The sequence below is a fragment of the Homarus americanus genome, unplaced genomic scaffold, assembly GCF_018991925.1.
Source record: "Homarus americanus isolate GMGI-L3 unplaced genomic scaffold, GMGI_Hamer_2.0 scaffold45333, whole genome shotgun sequence".
In the NCBI taxonomy this organism is placed as follows: Eukaryota; Metazoa; Arthropoda; class Malacostraca; order Decapoda; family Nephropidae; genus Homarus; species Homarus americanus.
The window spans coordinates 173,453-192,315 of NW_024726972.1; the positions used below are offsets into that span (position 1 = coordinate 173,453).

Sequence of the window (18,863 nt, forward strand, 5' to 3'; positions counted from 1 at the left end):
CATATAAAATCTAACCTAACCTACAACATGCTAGTCTGTTTATAGGGATGAACATTTACATAATTATTATTTAAACTATAAGTAATCAGTATCATTATTAACCTAACCTAACCTAGATAAACGAATAGTATTTTCGTTTTAGCTTTGATGATAAACGAATTTTCTCTTAATGGAAAAGCGTCAGACACGTTTGAAGGCTTAACCAGACAATTATCCTAATTTAGCTCATCACTACACATTTATTCAGCCTTACACGTCTCTCTCTTTCTCTTCCAGACAGCAGGAGTTACACGCCACTCAACACCTAAAAGTCTTCAGTCAATCTCCTCACGTCTCGTCTTCTCATATCCTGTTATCTTCTCTCCAATCAAGTTCTGTGAGTATTGACACAAGATCTAATAGTCTCCCAAATTCTGCAAAAAGACGATAAATGTCAACCCCATTGTCATTGTTCTTCTTCATAACAATCAACAAATTCCATCTCAGTGTTTACGTGTTTTTTTTTTCAGCGCCTGGACAAGTCATCAAGAGCTTCACTATGGCAAACTTTGGAGGATTTCAGGATTCTGTAAGGAAGGTGATGAACGCTCGGACACTGGGCACTAAGGATGGTAAGTTTTCATCTATACTGCTTGTGGTGGTGTTGTGAGTGTGAGACAGAGAGAGATAATGAGAGAGAGAGGGTTAAAGATAGTGAGATAGGGGTAAAGACAGCGAGATGGGAGTAAAGACAGCGAGATGGGGGTAAAGACATAGATGATTCACTTGATGAGAGAGATTTGGCTGGCTGGCTGGTTGACTGACTCCTGCCTAGACGGTCAGGGTTCCATAAAGTTAGGAATGAGCGCGTGACTTATTTTCCAACATATATTGAGTGAGTTTTTACACCCAGGAGACACATGTAGGTCAGAGGTAACTTATTATAACTAAAGATGGGGAAAATATGATGAGTCGGGATATGGATGAGAGAAGCGTAAAATTAGGAACTGAAAGGAAGGGAAAGTGAGAAGGAGAAAGAAATGTAGAGTAAATATTAGAAAAGAGAGATAGAAGGGAGAAGAAAAACGAATGAGTGAGAGAGTGAGAGAAAGAGAGAGAGAGAGAGAGAGATCTAAGAAACACGTGTACAAGTCACGAGTTATGTGTGTGTTGAGGGGAGGGGGGGAGGAGGAGGAGGGGTCTCGAGGTCAATGTCGCGTGTTTGGTCACTTGAAAATCTGGCTCAGGTGCTCGTGGGTCAGTTAGTATAGAGTCAGCTGATGGCTCGTGTTATTGGCGTGTCTCTTACTCACGCAAACTGTTCATATATCTTAAATCCTCTTCATCCCGTCTGTCCCATTCCTTCTTTATCGCGGTTTATTGTGTTTGTATTTATATAATTTCCTGTGTTTTTTGTTTTTTTCTCTCTCTCTCTCTCTCTCTCTCTCTCTCTCTCTCTCTCTCTCCAGGTAACAGTCACATGTTTTAGGTTACATAGTTACAGCTAATTAACACGACAGGAAGGTGATTAAGCCTCAGGTGTGTATTAAGGCAGGTATAAGTTGAAAGGCCACATGTGTATCAGAACACTTGTGGGGTGAGGGACCAGGTGTGTGGGGTGTAGGGTGAGGGTGTTCCAGGTGTGGAGTCAGGTATCTGTGGAGTGGAATTAGGTATGTGAGGTGTGGAGTCAGGTGTGGTGTCAGGTGTGTGGAGTGAGTTTCCAGATGTGTAGGTGTATGACATAGCGTGTGTAGTCTTCAGTATATAATGGTGATTGATGAGTAACATAAATCCTAAAACTCTTAGATCCTTTTACCGCTGCCTCACCTCATCCTCTTGTTTTGGTCCTACTTATTGACCTAACCTCACCTGACCTGACCTCAAAATACTAAGGTGACGTCCCTGGTTGATCTACTCTTACCTCCACCACAGTGAATGGCCTCTCCTCATCCTCAGGGAGTGGTTTTTGACCCTCATTCAGCGGTTACCTTAATAAAGTGGCCAGCTTAACTTACTGATCCAGGCCTCTTTCCCCTCCTTTCTCCTTGAATTGCCCTCCCCCGTCTTACCTCCTCGCACGAGAACTGAGTCTGATCACGAGAATACCCATGGTGAGGTGGTGCATGTGGCTCTCTCTCTAGCTAGGTGTATGATCGTCCCTATCTCTAGCTGGTCTCTTGTTCGTCCCTATCTCTAGCTGGTCTCTTGTTCGTCCCTATCTCTAGCTGGTCTCTTGTTCGTCCCTATCTCTAGCTGGTCTCTTGTTCGTCCCTATCTCTAGCTGGTCTCTTGTTCGTCCCTATCTCTAGCTGGTCTCTTGTTCGTCCCTATCTCTAGCTGGTCTCTTGTTCGTCCCTATCTCTAGCTGGTCTCTTGTTCGTCCCTATCTCTAGCTGGTCTCTTGTTCGTCCCTATCTCTAGCTGGTCTCTTGTTCGTCCCTATCTCTAGCTGGTCTCTTGTTCGTCCCTATCTCTAGCTGGTCTCTTGTTCGTCCCTATCTCTAGCTGGTCTCTTGTTCGTCCCTATCTCTAGCTGGTCTCTTGTTCGTTCCTATCTCTAGCTGGTCTCTTGTTCGTCCCTATCTCTAGCTGGTCTCTTGTTCGTTCCTATCTCTAGCTGGTCTCTTGTTCGTCCCTATCTCTAGCTGGTCTCTTGTTCGTTCCTATCTCTAGTTGGTGATATTGTCGTCTCGTCCCTATTTCTAGCTAGTCACATAATCGTCCCTATATCTTGGTCGTCACACGATGATCCGTGTCTCTGGTTTCTCATATGGTCAAGATCTAATGGACAGTTACATGATCATCTCGACGTGACTATCCGTGGCGTCTCCTTTGTAATCGCCTTGTGCTCGTTCGTGTACGATGGGGTCACGTGGCGTCCATTTCGAGGCAACATCGTGACGGTTCGTATCTCGCTGATCACGTAGAGTCTGTATTTGAAGAGATCACGTTATCACTGACTCGTGTCGGGGTGATCACGTTACATTATGGCTTATGGTCACCATCCTACCCTGTATCGTGTCTGAGTGATGACATGGCATGTAGTTGAGGCTATTTCCATGATAGCTTCGTAGTTGATGGATCCCGTGTAGTGAAAGATTCCATGTTAGACAATATGCTTTTAACATTTTAGGGAGAAGCCTGTATTTACCGAGAGGTCATCCACGTTGCAGTAGTTTCATTTCAATTGTGGATATCCCATTTCAGGCAAGGGAATGGGATTTTTACGACACACTTTTTTTTCTTCATCGTGGGATTTCTCTTTGACATGAAAGGATAAAGGATAACTATTTCTGGACCGCAGGGGTTGTATCTGATCCATGGGTATTATAACTCAAACATGGGCTATAATGTTGAGTCATGGGAGTTATATTTCGATATTGGAATCATATCTCAGCCGTGGGAATTAAATCATAACCGTGGGAACTTTATCTGATGCGTGGGAATTATAACTTAACCATGGGAATTATCTTATAACTAAGGGCACCAAATCTAACCTATGCAACCAAGAACAATAAAAAGTTAAAGAAAATGGCAATGATATTATTATTATTATTATTATTATTATTATTATTATTATTATTATTATTATTATTATTATTATTATTATTATTATTATTATTATTATTATTACAAAGGCTTACAGTATAGGAGTAAATTCTTTCAGTGAGATATTGGATCATATTCCCATGTTACATCAAGTTTTATTACTCATTGGAGCTTAGTTTACCGCCTGAGCTATGTATAATTCGCCTGAGCTATGTATGATTCGCCTGAGCTATGTATAACATATAATTCAAGGAAGAACTTCACCTCATGTGTAAGTCAATAAGGCGAACACACACGATAGATAAACACACACACATGAACACACAATACACACAGACACACATACATACATATACACACACACACGCAACTACGCACACACATATACACATACGAAAACACAGGCACACACAAACATACAGTATACTTCAAACACACACACACACACACACACACACACACACACACACACACACACACCTGATCTTTGTGCTAGACTTTCCGTATACCTTCACACGAGAGCCATGTCACGACCACATCATCACACCGTCACAGCGATGTTACGGTCGTCACAAGCGTTACACTCCGGCACACTTGTATAACACTCCTAGGATCGTTAGAGTGTAATTACCCTAAATATAGTCTGGGGTGCCTTAATCTGACACGCTCGTCCGGTAGTTTATAAATATTTCAGATTGTGGAGGTGTTGTTGAGGAGGGTATGTGACGTGTGTTGTGCTGTTGAGGAGGGTATGTGACGTGTGTTGTGTTGTTGAGGAGGGTATGTGACGTGTGTTGTGTTGTTGAGGAGGGTATGTGACGTGTGTTGTGTTGTTGAGGAGGGTATGTGACGTGTGTTGTGTGTTGAGGAGGATATGTGACGTGTGTTGTGCTGTTGAGGTATATGACGTGTGTTGTGCTGTTGAGGAGGAATGTGACGTGTGTTGTGCTTTTGAGGAGGGTATGTGACGTGTGTTGTGTTGTTGAGGAGGGAATGTGACTGTGTGTTGTGCTGTTGAGGAGGGTATGTGACGTGTGTTGTGTCGTTGAGGAGGGTATGTGACGTGTGTTGTGTTGTTGAGAAGGGTATGTGACGTTGTGTTTTGTTGTTGAGGAGGGAATGTGACGTTGTGTTTTGTTACTTATTGATCACTCTAAAATAGTCTTTGTAACACTACCTACAAATGATGGTAGAATGTACATGACTAACATTCATAGATTATAATGTGTTTACCTACCACCAATGCTTGTTTAGAATGTTCTTGAATATTTTAAAATGTTCTTACCTATCGTTCATATTATAGAATGGTCTCACTTTTCAGTATTAATTTAGAATGTCCTTACCCTGAATATTTTAGAATGTTCTCACTTACCAGTATTAATTTAGAAGGTCCTTACCTAACAATGACAATGATCATTTCTACTCAACACTAACCTTTTTTTTTTTTACCTGGGGGTTAATTAGACCCGGATCCGCTAGAGGAGGAGGAGGACCAGGTGAAGCCAGGTCGTCGCAGAAGCTTCCACAAATTGGTTAAGAAAGTCGTCCTTACTCAAGCCATCGGGAACGTCGACTATCGTACTATCTCCTACAACAGTCAGTGCATGTGCTTAACCTATGTTACACCTGTGGTACACCTATGTTACACCTGTACTACACCTATGTTACACCTGTACTACACCTGTGGTAGCTCATATACTGCACCTCTACACTTTTTCTATGTTATAATTATTCTCTCTCATTAATACACCTGTACTAATTATTTTATACACCTGTTATGCCCGTGCTCTACCTGTCTTATACATCTGTAGGAGTCATACACCTCCACTATCATACTTGTACACCTGTCTGTCTGTCTGTCTGTCTGCTGTGTGTCTGTCTGCTGTGTGTCTGTCTGCTGTCTGTCTGTCTGTCTGTCTGTCTGTCTGTCTGTCTGTCTGTCTGTCTGTCTGCTGTCTGTCTGTCTGTCTGTCTGTTATAACCTTCTTGGCCATCTTCACTATATCTCTCTAAATTTGTGGTATTTTCTCCTTAAACAAAAAAGTAATAATGAAACAAAATCAATTGAGAGATTTTGATCAAACTAATAAAGTAGGAAGATTATTGAACAAGAAATAGTTAGATTTAGGTTTTAATTAGACCTATGTTGAAGATTATTTTTTTTTAATTCATTATAATTCACCGTTAGTTTATATTATTACTATTTAATTCTCGACTTATGACACCTTCACCTCACCTGGCTGCCTAAATCCTGGACTAACGTCATCTGGTATAAACATAAATAATATTCTCAACCCTGGAGGCAGATCAAAGAGCTTCTGATGGCTGCCTTTTCAGGATATAACTCCCTCGTTTCAGTAGACTAGACGTTGCTGTGTTAATTTAGCTGCATCAACAACTATAGTTCTTTAAGATAACTATCAAAATAACAACTATAGTCTTTAAGATAACTATCAAAATAACAACTATAGTCTTTAAAATAACTATCAAAAATTTATTATATGTTTCAGGTGTTAGCTTAGGACCGGTTATTATTTCATGAGTATAGAGAAATTTCCCTCACAATATACTCGTCAGTTTAATCAACATTTCGTATAATCGAGAGATGATGTTTTTACCCTGGCCGAGAATCCCTGAGAAAATATCATGACTGTAAATAACACGAAGATATTTTTGGAATATTGTTGACAAGATTACTAACTGCATATTGTTTATTATTTTTTACCAAACAAAGTAAAACAAAAAAAATCACTCGGCCCCGCTACCACCACCCCCCCCTCCCCTCTCCTCCCTCCCCCCCCTTCTCCCTGTGCCCATTCCTTCCCTTTCTCCATCTGCCAGTCTATTTCCTTTCCTTCCTTCTCCTCCTCTTCCTTTTCCATCCTCCTCCTTCCTTCTAAACGCACCTCCTTATCAACTTTCTTTCTCACTAGCTTTCCTCCTTATCCTATCCCTCCCTCTTCCCCTATTCCATCCCTCCTCCCTCACTCCCTTCCATTACAATCTCCCTATCCTCCTTCCCCTCTGTCCTTCCCTCCCCTGCATTCTAGCATTATTGTTAATTCAGTTTTAGTAGTTGGTAACTCGAACTACCTCCTTCCTTCCCTCCTTCCTTCCCTCCTTCCTTCCCTCCTACCCTCCCCCTCCCGCCCTCCATTCTTCCCTCCCTCCTGCCCTCCCCCTCCCTCCCTTCCTTTGCAACGTTCCGCCATAATTGTCTTTATACACAGGAACATAATTGTCTTTATACACAGGAACACAAGGATCATTTTAGCGTTGTCATGTGAGCGTGAGTCCCAGTCATCTGCCATGTTGCAAAGCATCATAAACTGAGTCAATATGAATCACTGAGGGCGATTGCTAGTTGCGTTTGCATCCCCAGGCTTGAGTCAACACCAGTTGCAATTGCATCAGCAAATTTATTGTTTACCGAAGAGTAATTGCTCAGCCAGTTGTTTCTTATTTTTGTAAATTTTCCTCGTCGTAATTATTTGTCAAATTAATTTCAGCTTTGAAGTGGAGCAAAAATATTGTGCGTTTATGTGGATAATACAAGCAAGCACGAGGGTACACTGTTATTTATATACTCTCTCTCTCTCTCTCTCTCTCTCTCTCTCTCTCTCTCTCTCTCTCTCTCTCTCTCTCTCTCTCTCTCTCTCTCTCTCTCACCTTACGGCACTAACATACCTCACACAACACTAAGCCTTGGAGTGGACCTACAGTAAACCACTACGGTCGTCCAGGGTAAACCAGAGGTGCTCACTATACCCTCGGTCACTCACCACTGGGAGCTGCTCTCGGGGCCACACAAGAAGTATTATTAACGCAAGTCCGTCTGTTGTTCCCTGCCTATAGCACCGTGTTACCTATTGTTATCTGCCTATAGAATCGTGTTACATGGTGTTATCTGCCTATAGCATCGTGTTAGATGGTGTTATCTGCCTATAGCATCGTGTTAGATGGTTTTCTTTGCCTATACCATCGTATTACATGGTGTTATCTGCCTATAGCATTGCGTTACCTATTATCTGCCTTTAGTTTTGACATTTCATTGTGCACTACCTATTACTTCATTTTACCTATTGCCATCTGCCTATAGCATCATGTTACCTATTGTTACCTGCCTATAGCATCGTGTTACATGATGTTATCTGCCTATATCATCGCGTTACCTATAGTTATCTGCCTATAGTTTTAACATTTTATTGTGCTATACCTATTACTTCATGTTACCTATTGTTATCTGCCCATAGCATAGTGTTACCTTTTTTCTCTATATAAAGCTTCCAGTTATTTATTGTTATATGCCTATAGCTTCATATCACCTATTGTTCTCTGCCTATAGCTTAGTGGTTTTTATTGTTCTCTACATACTCCTTCGTGTTACCTATTGTTCTTCATCTATAGCATCGTGTTACCTATTTTTCTTCACCTATAACTTCGTGTTAACTATTGTTATCTGCCTATAGCTTCTCATAGTTAATAAAATATCTCATCTAACCCTGATTAACTTCATCTTGCCCTCTCCCATCACACCACATCCTGCCCCCACCACATCCTGCCCCCACCACATCCTGCCCACACCACACCCTACCCCAACTTAACCCAAACATTCTTTAACTTTACCCTGCTGCCACCCCTACAGAACACGTGCTGTACCCCAGTAGGAGCAGGTCTTGTATTCGGCGAGTTCCAATAGTAGGTGGAGAGCCCATCACCTCTGACACGGCCGTGGTAAGTAAGTTCTTCTGCATCGTCGCCTACTGCTTGCTTTCCCTGTTGCTGCATGTGCTTCTTCTCTTGCTGCTGCTATCGTTGCTTACATTATTACTGGGGGGTGTTGTTTATTGCTGCTGTGGCTGCTGTTCTCTCTGCTGTTGCTGCTGTTGTGTCCCTCCGTCTTTTACTGTAGGTTGGTTGGTCGGCTCAAAGGCACCTACCTGTTCCACAAAGTACATTGGAATCGATCTAATGGTTATTGTTGTAGGTGGTGGGTGTTATAGGTTGTGGGTAGGGGTTGTGGGTGCACAGGTAGGTGGTGTTGTAGGTGGTGGTGTGTTGTAGGTGGTGGGTGTTGTAGGTTGTAGTGTTGTAGGTGGTTGTTGTAGGTGGTGGGTGTTGTAGGTGGTGGGTGTTGTAGGTTGGTGGGTGTTGTAGGTGATGAGTGTTGTAGGTGGTGGGTGTTGTAGGTTGTATGTTGTAGGTGGTGCGTGTTGTAGGTGGTGGGTGTTGTAGGTGGTGCGTGTTGTAGGTTGTATGTTGTAGGTGACATCTCTGGGATCTGCCACATTATGTAAGTAGTTTATTTGGGACACTTGTCTAAACTGTAGGTGGAGTAGACCTCTTGTATCAGTGGTAGTTCATGATCCTTGTAATGTGTGGATTAGCTTTTGTGCTGTAGGTGGAGAGTCATATTACTGCATGAACTTTATATTGTTGCCTTTGTAATATTTTGGTGGAGCACCGTAGTGTACTGTTGGTGGAGCACTTTAGTGTTGGTGGAGCACTTTAGTGTACTGTTGGTGGAGCCACTTTAGTGTACTGTTTGTGGAGCACATTAGTGTATTGTTGGTGGAGCACTTTAGTGTACTGTTGGTGGAGCACTTTAGTGTATTGTTGGTGGAGCACTTTAGTGTACTGTTGGTGGAGCCACTTTAGTGTACTGTTTGTGGAGCACATTAGTGTATTGTTGGTGGAGCACTTTAGTGTACTGTTGGTGGAGCACTTTACTGTTGTAGCACTTGTTGGTGGAGCACTTTAGTGTACTGTTGGTGGAGCACTTTAGTGTACTGTGTACTGTTGGTGAGCACTTTAGTGTACTGTTGGTGAAGCACTTTAGTGTACTGTTGTGGAGCACTTTAGTGTACTGTTGGTGGAGCACTTAGTGTACTGTTGGTGAAGCACTTTAGTGTACTGTTGGTGGAGCACTTTAGTGTACTGTTGGTGGAGCACTTTAGTGTACTGTTGGTGGAGCACTTTAGTGTACTGTTGGTGGAGCACTTTAGTGTACTGTTGGTGGAGCACACTTTAGTGTACTGTTGGTGGAGCACTTTAGTGTACTGTTGGTGGAGCACTTTAGTGTACTGTTGGTGGAGCACTTTAGTGTACTGTTGGTGGCGCACTTTAGTGTATTGTTGTTGGAGCACTTTAGTGTACTGTTGGTGGAGCACTTTAGTGTACTGTTGGTGGAGCACTTTAGTGTACTGTTGGTGGAGCACTTTAGTGTACTGTTGGTGGAGCACTTTAGTGTGAACAACTTCCATATGTTGTAAGAGGATTATTTCTCCTGTAGATGGACAACTTCTGTAGTAGCGAGCGTAAAGCACTTGCCTTATAAGGGCCGTACATCTCTCGTAGAGTAGGCACAGTACTCTATATATGCTGTAGGTAGAGTGCTACTGTTGTGACATGTGGAGTACCTCTGTAGCACCTCCGGGTGGTGGAAGCACCCTGAAGGACCTACGTCACATGGTTCCTCCCCTACAGGAGCTCCGGACACAGGTCTTCGGGGCAGCGGACTTGCTCACTTTTTCGTTGACTGAGTGGCTGGGTCAGCCCTTTTCCTTCCACGAGGCAGGGACAGCCTTAGCCTACGGCCTCAAGGCCCACAACTCCAGTACGAAGGGCCTTGTCATGTGCGTCCAGGCTTACATTCTCAAACACCTTCTCTTCACCTCACACAAATCAGGAGCCGTGGGAGATGTGCTCAGGTGAGTTGGTCGCTTACCTTGATTAAGTTTATATAAAATGAAAGCTTCACTTTATTAACCCAGAAACAGCAGCAGAGGAACAGGTAAAGTGGTGCAAATGATCAAAGTCTTGAATGCATTGAAGTAAAAGTACCTATTCATTCACTCAAACCATAGAAAATCAACTGTTTATGATGAAGGATGAATCTCTGAAAAGCTGGAATCATGTTCACTCTTGTTGACTCACCAAGACTATTGATCCCATACAGCCAACGTGTTTACTTTGCTGCTGTTTTTGTTGTTACTTTATATTATTAATTCCAATTTGTGTTGCTGCTCCTACAGATTCTTTTCAAATGCCATTATAGGCAACAGGAATACGAGTATTATTTGTCACAATCTGTTTATAGATTACTTTTATATTTAATTATTTGTTAGGCATAGAAACCTTGGGTTTTAACTATTTCACCCCTTGTTCTCAATAAGCATCATGATTTACAAAATCTGTAATAATGTGACTACAGAAAGAACTGCCACCTAAGTTAGTGAAGGTGTTTGTTGACTTACATGGGTATTTAGATTTAAGCACACGTCACCCCTCTAACCAGCCACTCTAAGTGACCACACTCCCTCCCACTCTCTGCCTACATCAACAACAGTTTCACATGATAGCTGATTTTCCACAACAGCTATAGTTTTAATATTTATAAAACTGTTGTGTTTCAGGAAAATTAAACGACTTTCCAGAAAACGATATATATGTGTGTGTGTGTGTGTGTGTGTGTGTGTGTGTGTGTGTGTGTGTGTGTGTGCTATTCATCTTAAATCGATAAATCATTCACATTGCCAGTCACACCTCGACCACCTATTTTGACAGTCAAAACACCGCACCAGATCAAGGCCTCAGCCGGGCGTCGCCCACACGTCAGAATATGAATCCTAGTCTAAACATCCGGATGTTATTTCCAAAACAGTCAAAAACAAATTATTACAATATTCCTCACACATATCACCCTGTCCGTCCTCAATAAGTGGAGAACATATAGACGGATCCTGTCTCTATCGTACTCTTCAAACACAACTGTATAAACATTAATAGTCTATGACTGAAACACACTGTGAGAAAACATCCAAGGAAAACTATTCTTTATACTGTGCAAATTGAGTCAAGAAAGAGAAATACTAATTTATAGTGATTAACAACTATTATATTTACAATAAAACAAAAGTACAGACATTAACACTGCATGACCTTGTGGCCCAACTGATATAGTAATTTTCTGACAATCTCACAACATGGCTCTTCCTCCATTCACAGAAGTATCACTTAGTATTCACCCTAAATGCTGGTGAATAAAATAATAACAAATTGCAGGATATACAATGGATGAAACAAGATTACAATCACTCTCCTGATCTCACATCCACACCCTGTATTCACTCTTGGAGGAAGAGAACGTTTCCCATGTAAACAAACAATGCATCTTTTAAAATCAGAGCATTAACTCAAAACTTCTTTGTATAAGTACATAGTATCATATGACTACAAAATATTAGAAATTACATTGAACCAATATAATTCACATTAAATACAAAAATAAAATATTATCAAAGGACATACATATTTTATATCTTTCATAGAAAACCAAACCGCTTTTACATCCATGACTGATATAAAAAAAACATACAGCACACATCTTAGTATATTAACGGTGTGTAAATACATAGCCATATGTAACATATTATCATCCTCCTCTATACCAAAACCCTGAACAGACTCGCTTGGCATAAACAACCTACATGACAAATTAAAGAACCGTGGGACTCTCTTCTACAGGCTGCTACGGACGTCCAGGAGGGCTCAGATGGACTCTCTCGTGGCAGCGTTGAGCGACATCCTCTGGAAAGCCGGAGAGCGACAACACGCCGTCCTCTGCCTCACCCAGGAGGAGAACTACGTTAACGACAATCCCTCCTACATATACGACGGCTGCACTGAGAAGGTACGACTCATGCCAGCAGGTGGGCACGACCAGAGAGTGAGACCCACCCAACTGAGATGTTTTGTTTATTTTCAACATACTTCAACAGACAACTAAAGTCTCTCTCTCTCTCTCTCTCTCTCTCTCTCATCTGATGACTCAATCATCTCTTAGTAGTACTCCTGCTGTCCTCTACTGAAGGTTTTATTGTTGCAGATCGTTATCTTCGAGTTCGCGAGATATGACGAATTGAAGTTCACCATTAAGAAGCATCTTTATGAGGTGGGTCTTCAGATGATACACACACACACACACACACACACACACACACACACACACACACAAACTCTTCCCAAATGATTTTACTTTCTCAATGATATTATGAGCTGTAAAAGTTCTCATCTACCACAAAGTTACTACAGAAGGCGTGTAGCTCATAGTGTTTCTCTCTGCAGCTGGTGTCAGAGAATGGCAACGGACTTCTGCTGTTCCTGTACAGTCTTATTCTCTCTCGCACCTTCCCCAGGTAGGTCTTCCGTCATCACAAGTCGTGTTATTGGTGATTTTTTTATTCTCATGTTCTACTTTATGTTGCTGATCGTGTACTTAACAATGAAAAAGATTATCAATGGGTCACTATCATCCATGTGGTCGGGGGAGGGGATAGAGATATTTCCTATGTACTTGATAAGGACATTTCTCTAGAGTCTGAGTCAGGTACTTATCAAGGACCATGAGAGCAATTTGACCTGGCCTCACAAGGTTGATTAGGTCAGGTACTTGTCCAGGACCATTAAATTAACCAGATGATTCCTCGGCAGGGTGACTGAGGACTTAGGAGGGGAAACTGTGACATTCTTGTTCACCAACGGGGCGATCCACCCGAGTTTGGCCACTCTGATGCTGACGGGCCGCGCCACACTCTTCCTCCATAACGGCATCATCTACGAGGGCAGCGAGGATACCATGGTCAGTAAGCCACCCTCAGACCTATGAGTTTCTGGTTAATACCGAGCAGCTCTATATGGTTCTCTGTGGGTTTTCATTGTATAGGCAAAATTCTTCATCCTAAGAGATTATTTATTTTGTCTAACTATTTCCAGATGTATCACGTATAAGACATACTTTGGAAAAGGGGAATTACATAAAATAGTCTCGCTGAATAAACTTAACGACATTTATACGAGCTAATTAACATTTATTCATTTTAAGATAGACACGAGTGTTGTCTTGATGCGATCCATTCATATCATTGACTTGTTTCAGGCCAAACCTAAAACAGGCATCGTGACCCGGGCGGAGCTGGGACTCTTGGCGTGGAAGCGAGAGGAAGGTTGTGATCAGATCAAGATAGGTTCACGGATGAAGACTCCTACTCTCCCTATATGGATCTCTCGCTGTAATGACTCCTACGGTCTCCTCTTCAACCCTAATAAGGACCTCTTACGAGACTATCACGCCGAGAACAGGTGTGTGTCTGAGGGGATGTGTACTGATAGGGGCGTGTGTTGTACCGTAGGACCAACACTGAGAGAGGCTTAAGTATTGAGTCTCCCTTCTGACATTTGGGTTATTTCCTCACGTGATCTACCTCCACACAGTGAAACTTTCTTGGGTCTGAGGTCAAGGTTTTGAATTCATCCGTAAATAATAATCGTCCATAAATAATGATTCGTCCGTAGATATTGACCCCCCATAGATAGTAATCGTACTTAGACTTCGAATCATTTATGACATCATAACATCACCAACAATGTTAGAGTTTAGTGAATAAAAAGTCATAAAAAACTCCCAAACATTTTCAGTTTTCCCTTGAGAGTTAGACCAAGTGTGGCAGGAACATTCAACTGATCCCTATAAGATTTTACTATATTTACTTAATGTTAATCAATGGTTGAGATTGTTTAGACTGATTTCATTACGAAGTTATCAAAATATCTTAATATGAATAAGAAAAAAGGTTTTGTGTGTGTGTGTGTGTGTGTGTGTGTGTGTGTGTGTGTGTCCTAGTTGAAACGAGTGGTCTTGTCTTCTGCAGGTTTGATCTTTACTACTACTCCTGCAACTCCAGCCAGACAGCGGCCACCGTCCTCACTATCGACACCCGCGCCCACGCCTCCAAGGACGAACACCAGTCTCCGTCCCTTGAGAACCTCATACACACTAAGTAAGTGGCTGTCATTCCTTATTGGTGGAAATTTCATCCTCCCAGTGACTTCAACCACACAAAATAAGAGCCATTTCCTTCCTTAATTATGTCAGATAATGGTAGGAAATAATAGTACTAGTCTTACCTACACTAGTACGACCCCAGGTCTCCATAAACCTTCTTCTGCGCCAATAGTCTGTGTGTTATAAGGTAAATAACAAGTGTTGTGTGTGACAGGTGGCAAGATGCGGAAGTTAGCTGGAATGGCACCGCACCATATGTGTAGCAGACGTGTCCGGATTCTCTGGTCACCTCCGGCTAACAAGTTGGGCCTCTAACCCATCCTGTATAGTAGTCTCGCCGCCTGCGTCTACTACATACTTCTTCCAAATTCTTCTTCTTTGGTCTACTACTACACCGTCTGCGTCTCTTACTTCGTCTTAGCCGCCAAGATCTTCCTCTACCAGCTCCTGCACCGCATATCTACTAACTCTGCTGTAGTGTTTGTCTGGACTTTGACTGAGCTACATACAATCGTGCAGCATCTTCACACCACACTGTTCCGGTACACCTCAGCCGTCTTGTTACCTTCCACCACGAAACATTGTGATGGCGTATACTTTCCTCTCGCTGTAACAATCATAATGAGACGTGAAGAACAGTTTACGATAGAAAATAATCATCCCCAATGTAAAAGGAACAGTAACTTAAATCCTTGTAGGATATTTCCTTAAGGATGTCGTTTAGGATTAAGATTTAGGTGGCCGTGTAACTGTCAACCCCTCAACAGTGAAGGAGAGAGTTCAGCGGACTGGGGTAACCTGTATGGTGTTTACTGTTATTATTTCCCACAGGTGTACTCTGGGCTTTCCTCAGGTACAATTATGTATGAACTTAAACTGAGAGTACAGGAGAGCCAAAGCAAGATAACAATAAACACGTGTAATTAATAGCTCCTGGATTGATAAGACCATTAATGCAACAGTACAGAGACGTCTTATATCCTCATAACTTACTATATAGGAAGTGTCATATTACACACACACACACACACACACACACACACACACACACACACACACACACACGGCATGACTCCTAGGAATATTGACCTAACCTTCATGGTGGCTGTGATAGCATTTGTTTAGTCAAGCACACTTAAGGTATTTATTGGTGTGTGTGTGTGTGTGTGTGAGTGTATGTGTGAGTAATGAGCGCTGCAGTCATTTGGTATTTAACAAACAAACAATAAATTATAATGCACGTTTAGGTAAGATAAGAAAAGGTTTAATAGCATGCTTAATAGGATATCGCTGGCAAGGTAAGATTCCACTATTCAGGTAAATCTAATAAGGCTCGGCTATCAGGGTAGAGCTTTATAATGCTCGTTTATGGAGGCGGTGCTCGGTTAGGTTCGCCTTTTAGATTACTTCCATAATTCTTGGCTGTCAAGGTAGGATTCCATAAGGCTCGGCTATCAGGGTAGAGCGTAATAATGCTCGATCATAGTATTATAAAGCTTAGCTATCAGGGTAGAGTTTAATAAGGTTCGATTATAGTATTATAAGGCTTAGCTATCAGGATAGAGTTTAATAAGGTTCGATTGCTATGGTGGAGCATTATAAGTATCAGTTATCAAATTAATTCCATAATACTTGGTAGAAACAAAATAAAGCTTCATAATGTGTCGGCTGTCAAGGTTGATTTCTATAAGTCTTGGCTATCAGGTCATACTTTCATAAGACTTTAACTATGCTGTGTAGATATTAATCTTAAGGAGGACAACTCTCAGGGTAGAGTTTTTAAGGTTCCATCAAAGTAGAGTTATTTTATATAGAATAGTTTTAAAAAGTAGAGTTATTTTATATAGAATAGTTTTAAAAAGTAGAGTTTTCTATTTTGCAAATTTGAATAAAGAGCTTTTTTATTTTAGTTGAAAGAGCATAGTTTTCTAGAAGTCAGCTGTGTTAAGTAGAGTTATCGAAATGAATATTAGGAAATATTTACGAAGAAATATATCCAATTTAGTCACACAGAAAAAAAAATGAGAATAAAATCAATATAAATTACCTTATGATTTTCTTCAATATCAAGTAGTGGTGGATGATTTATATAATTTTAGATGATATTTAATCTAGTATATACAGGTATATTAGCAGCAAGTCACCAGGTGTATCAAAAGAGTTGTGATCTATATCAGGCATGGGCAACCTTTCCTCAGTCATGGGCCGCATTACGATTTAGGTATTTTTCAGCAGGCCAACCCACTAACATTTATATCCCACCGAACCCAAAAGTATTGCTATTATTGTATTAGCATGGACAGTGAAGCAGTTTATTCTCACGTCTACCTAAGGATATTTTCAATTTACAATCAGACTTTTTTCCCATTAATGAAACAAATCCATCATGATAATTTTTAAAGTGCTATGTTAATGTTTCTTGGCATTTAACAGAAGATAAGTGAAGCAGTCTGTGAACACGTTGATTTTTCCTACAGTTACAGTATTTGTCTTACTTATGAAACACACCCACCAGAATAATGCCAATGTTAATCTTGGCATATGAGGAACTACAATGAAACAACCTGTAGGCACGTCTCTCTCCGAAACTATGGTCCATGATTCGATTGTGGGGTAATTATTGGTCGTAATGACGCTTACTAAATTTAACTACATTATTTCAATGCTAATTACTCGCCAACTATGTGTTTCCATGGTGCGGTTTGGGTTTTTGTGTTGTTCTGGAAGTACTTAATTAGTTAACTCATACTAGTTTAAAAAAAAATTCTAGTGTTGACTGTATATACTTGTTTCTTTATTACATTTTCGTAGTTACTTACTCTTAGGTGAAGAAACAGTAACGAATTGTGTGTGAAGATTATTCTTTTAATAAATATTCTTTACTCACTATAAACTGGCTGCATCTACCTGAACCGCGGGCCACATTAGATAGAATTTCTCGGTCATTCCGCGGGCCGCACAGACACATGGTCCAGGTCACGGGTTGCCCATGTCTGGTCTATGTAACAGTTGAGTCTGATCATTTTTAACAGTTACCCAGGAGAGAAAGTTTAATGTGTCAACAGTACATTGATTTAGGTATATATTACAGGTATATTAAAGAGTAAAATTATATCTAAGGTATGAATATAATACCTATGGTCCCTTTGGTATTAATTCGTAGCTATTAGCCTAAAAAAGTATGTGTCTGTCTGTCTGTGATCAAAGTAATAGAGTGAAATTGAAAATATGATTAGTAAAGGGAATCTGAACGGCTGGGGACTAGTGAAGGGAATAAAGTCACGAGAGGGGAAGACTGAAGGAAAGTGTGGCAGAATTATTCAGTGACGGAATGTGGAGATGTGTTATACAACTAAGAGGTCAATCTCAGAATATGTTGGATCAGATTAAGATTAGAGGGGATGAGTTGTAGTGAGTGTTATGTGTAAAGAAGGAATCTGGAAAGTGAGGAGGAAAGAAAGAAGTTCTGTGGAGAGCTGAATAACTTTACGAGAGGTATTAGCGTGAGAGTGAGACTAATGGGGAACTAGAGACGTGGAAGGGTTAAGTAGTGACTGTGGATACAAGAGATTAGAGCAAATTGTAAGTAATGGAAAAACATGATAAAATTATGTAGGATAAAGATATTGTAGAGAATAATAAGTGTATAAGGAGATGTGGCAGTGAAAGAAATCTGTTTAGGCGGGGGAAGGGAGTTTACAATCTAAAATGAATGGCAGGAGAAGAAATATACCAAGAAAGGTGGTTGAAGTGGGGGATATGTAGGAAGCAGCAAGTGGGCAAATAAGAACGGTGAACATGGTGTCTGGTGAAAATTTGGGGAAAATCGTGTAGATGAAGAAACATAATACTATAAATCCAGTAATGCATAATTATATCTGTAACATGTAGATCATAAACTATAAGGTAATATATTCCCTAACAATCTCCTGTTTTTACCTGTACCTGGTGATGATGGAGCTTGATAAATACACCCTCGTGATAGAGACATCGAGGTGGGTGCTCGTGACATATTAGTGGTGAGTATCTTGGTAGTGTCACCCCTATATATATATTGCCTCCAGTACAGCCATTGTATAATAAAGACATGCGCTTCATAAGACATTCCTATCATACATAGTGTATATTTTTAGACAGATTAAATTATGTTGAATAAAGGTAATTCATCAAAGACTATTATTTCTTAACCTTAGTTGTTTTTTACCTCTGTGTGTGTTGCGTTCTTTCAAAAAAAAAATAAGATCCCATTTTATTATGCGCTCGCTGCTGGGGTAACTAACCCTACAGTAGGTGTACTCTGAGCGATGATGAATTATATTGTAATGGATACTCTCCCCTACAACTGCTGATTGTTCACTTGCCGTCCGCTTACCAGCCAACCAGCAGCGAGTTACACAAATCAGCCCTTGATCCGGCAGAATGATATAAATACCCCATGCCTCGCCGTGAAAGTCAGACAACGCCACGGCCATGGTCTTAAGCAGAGAAG

The 18,863-nt window shown here is 41.0% G+C and overlaps 1 protein-coding gene across 1 annotated transcript; it reads left to right on the forward strand.

Annotated features, from left to right (window-relative positions):
* Positions 1-9,939: 9,939 nt before the first annotated feature.
* On the forward strand, positions 9,940-17,151 carry LOC121865742 (inactive ubiquitin carboxyl-terminal hydrolase MINDY-4B-like). Its single transcript, XM_042365281.1, has 8 exons — positions 9,940-10,241; positions 12,058-12,259; positions 12,419-12,484; positions 12,658-12,728; positions 13,024-13,171; positions 13,469-13,671; positions 14,241-14,369; positions 14,589-17,151. The coding sequence occupies exons 1-8, from the start codon at positions 9,940-9,942 to the stop codon at positions 14,635-14,637; spliced, it is 1,170 nt and encodes a 389-aa protein (XP_042221215.1). The 3' UTR covers positions 14,638-17,151.
* Positions 17,152-18,863: the final 1,712 nt, after the last annotated feature.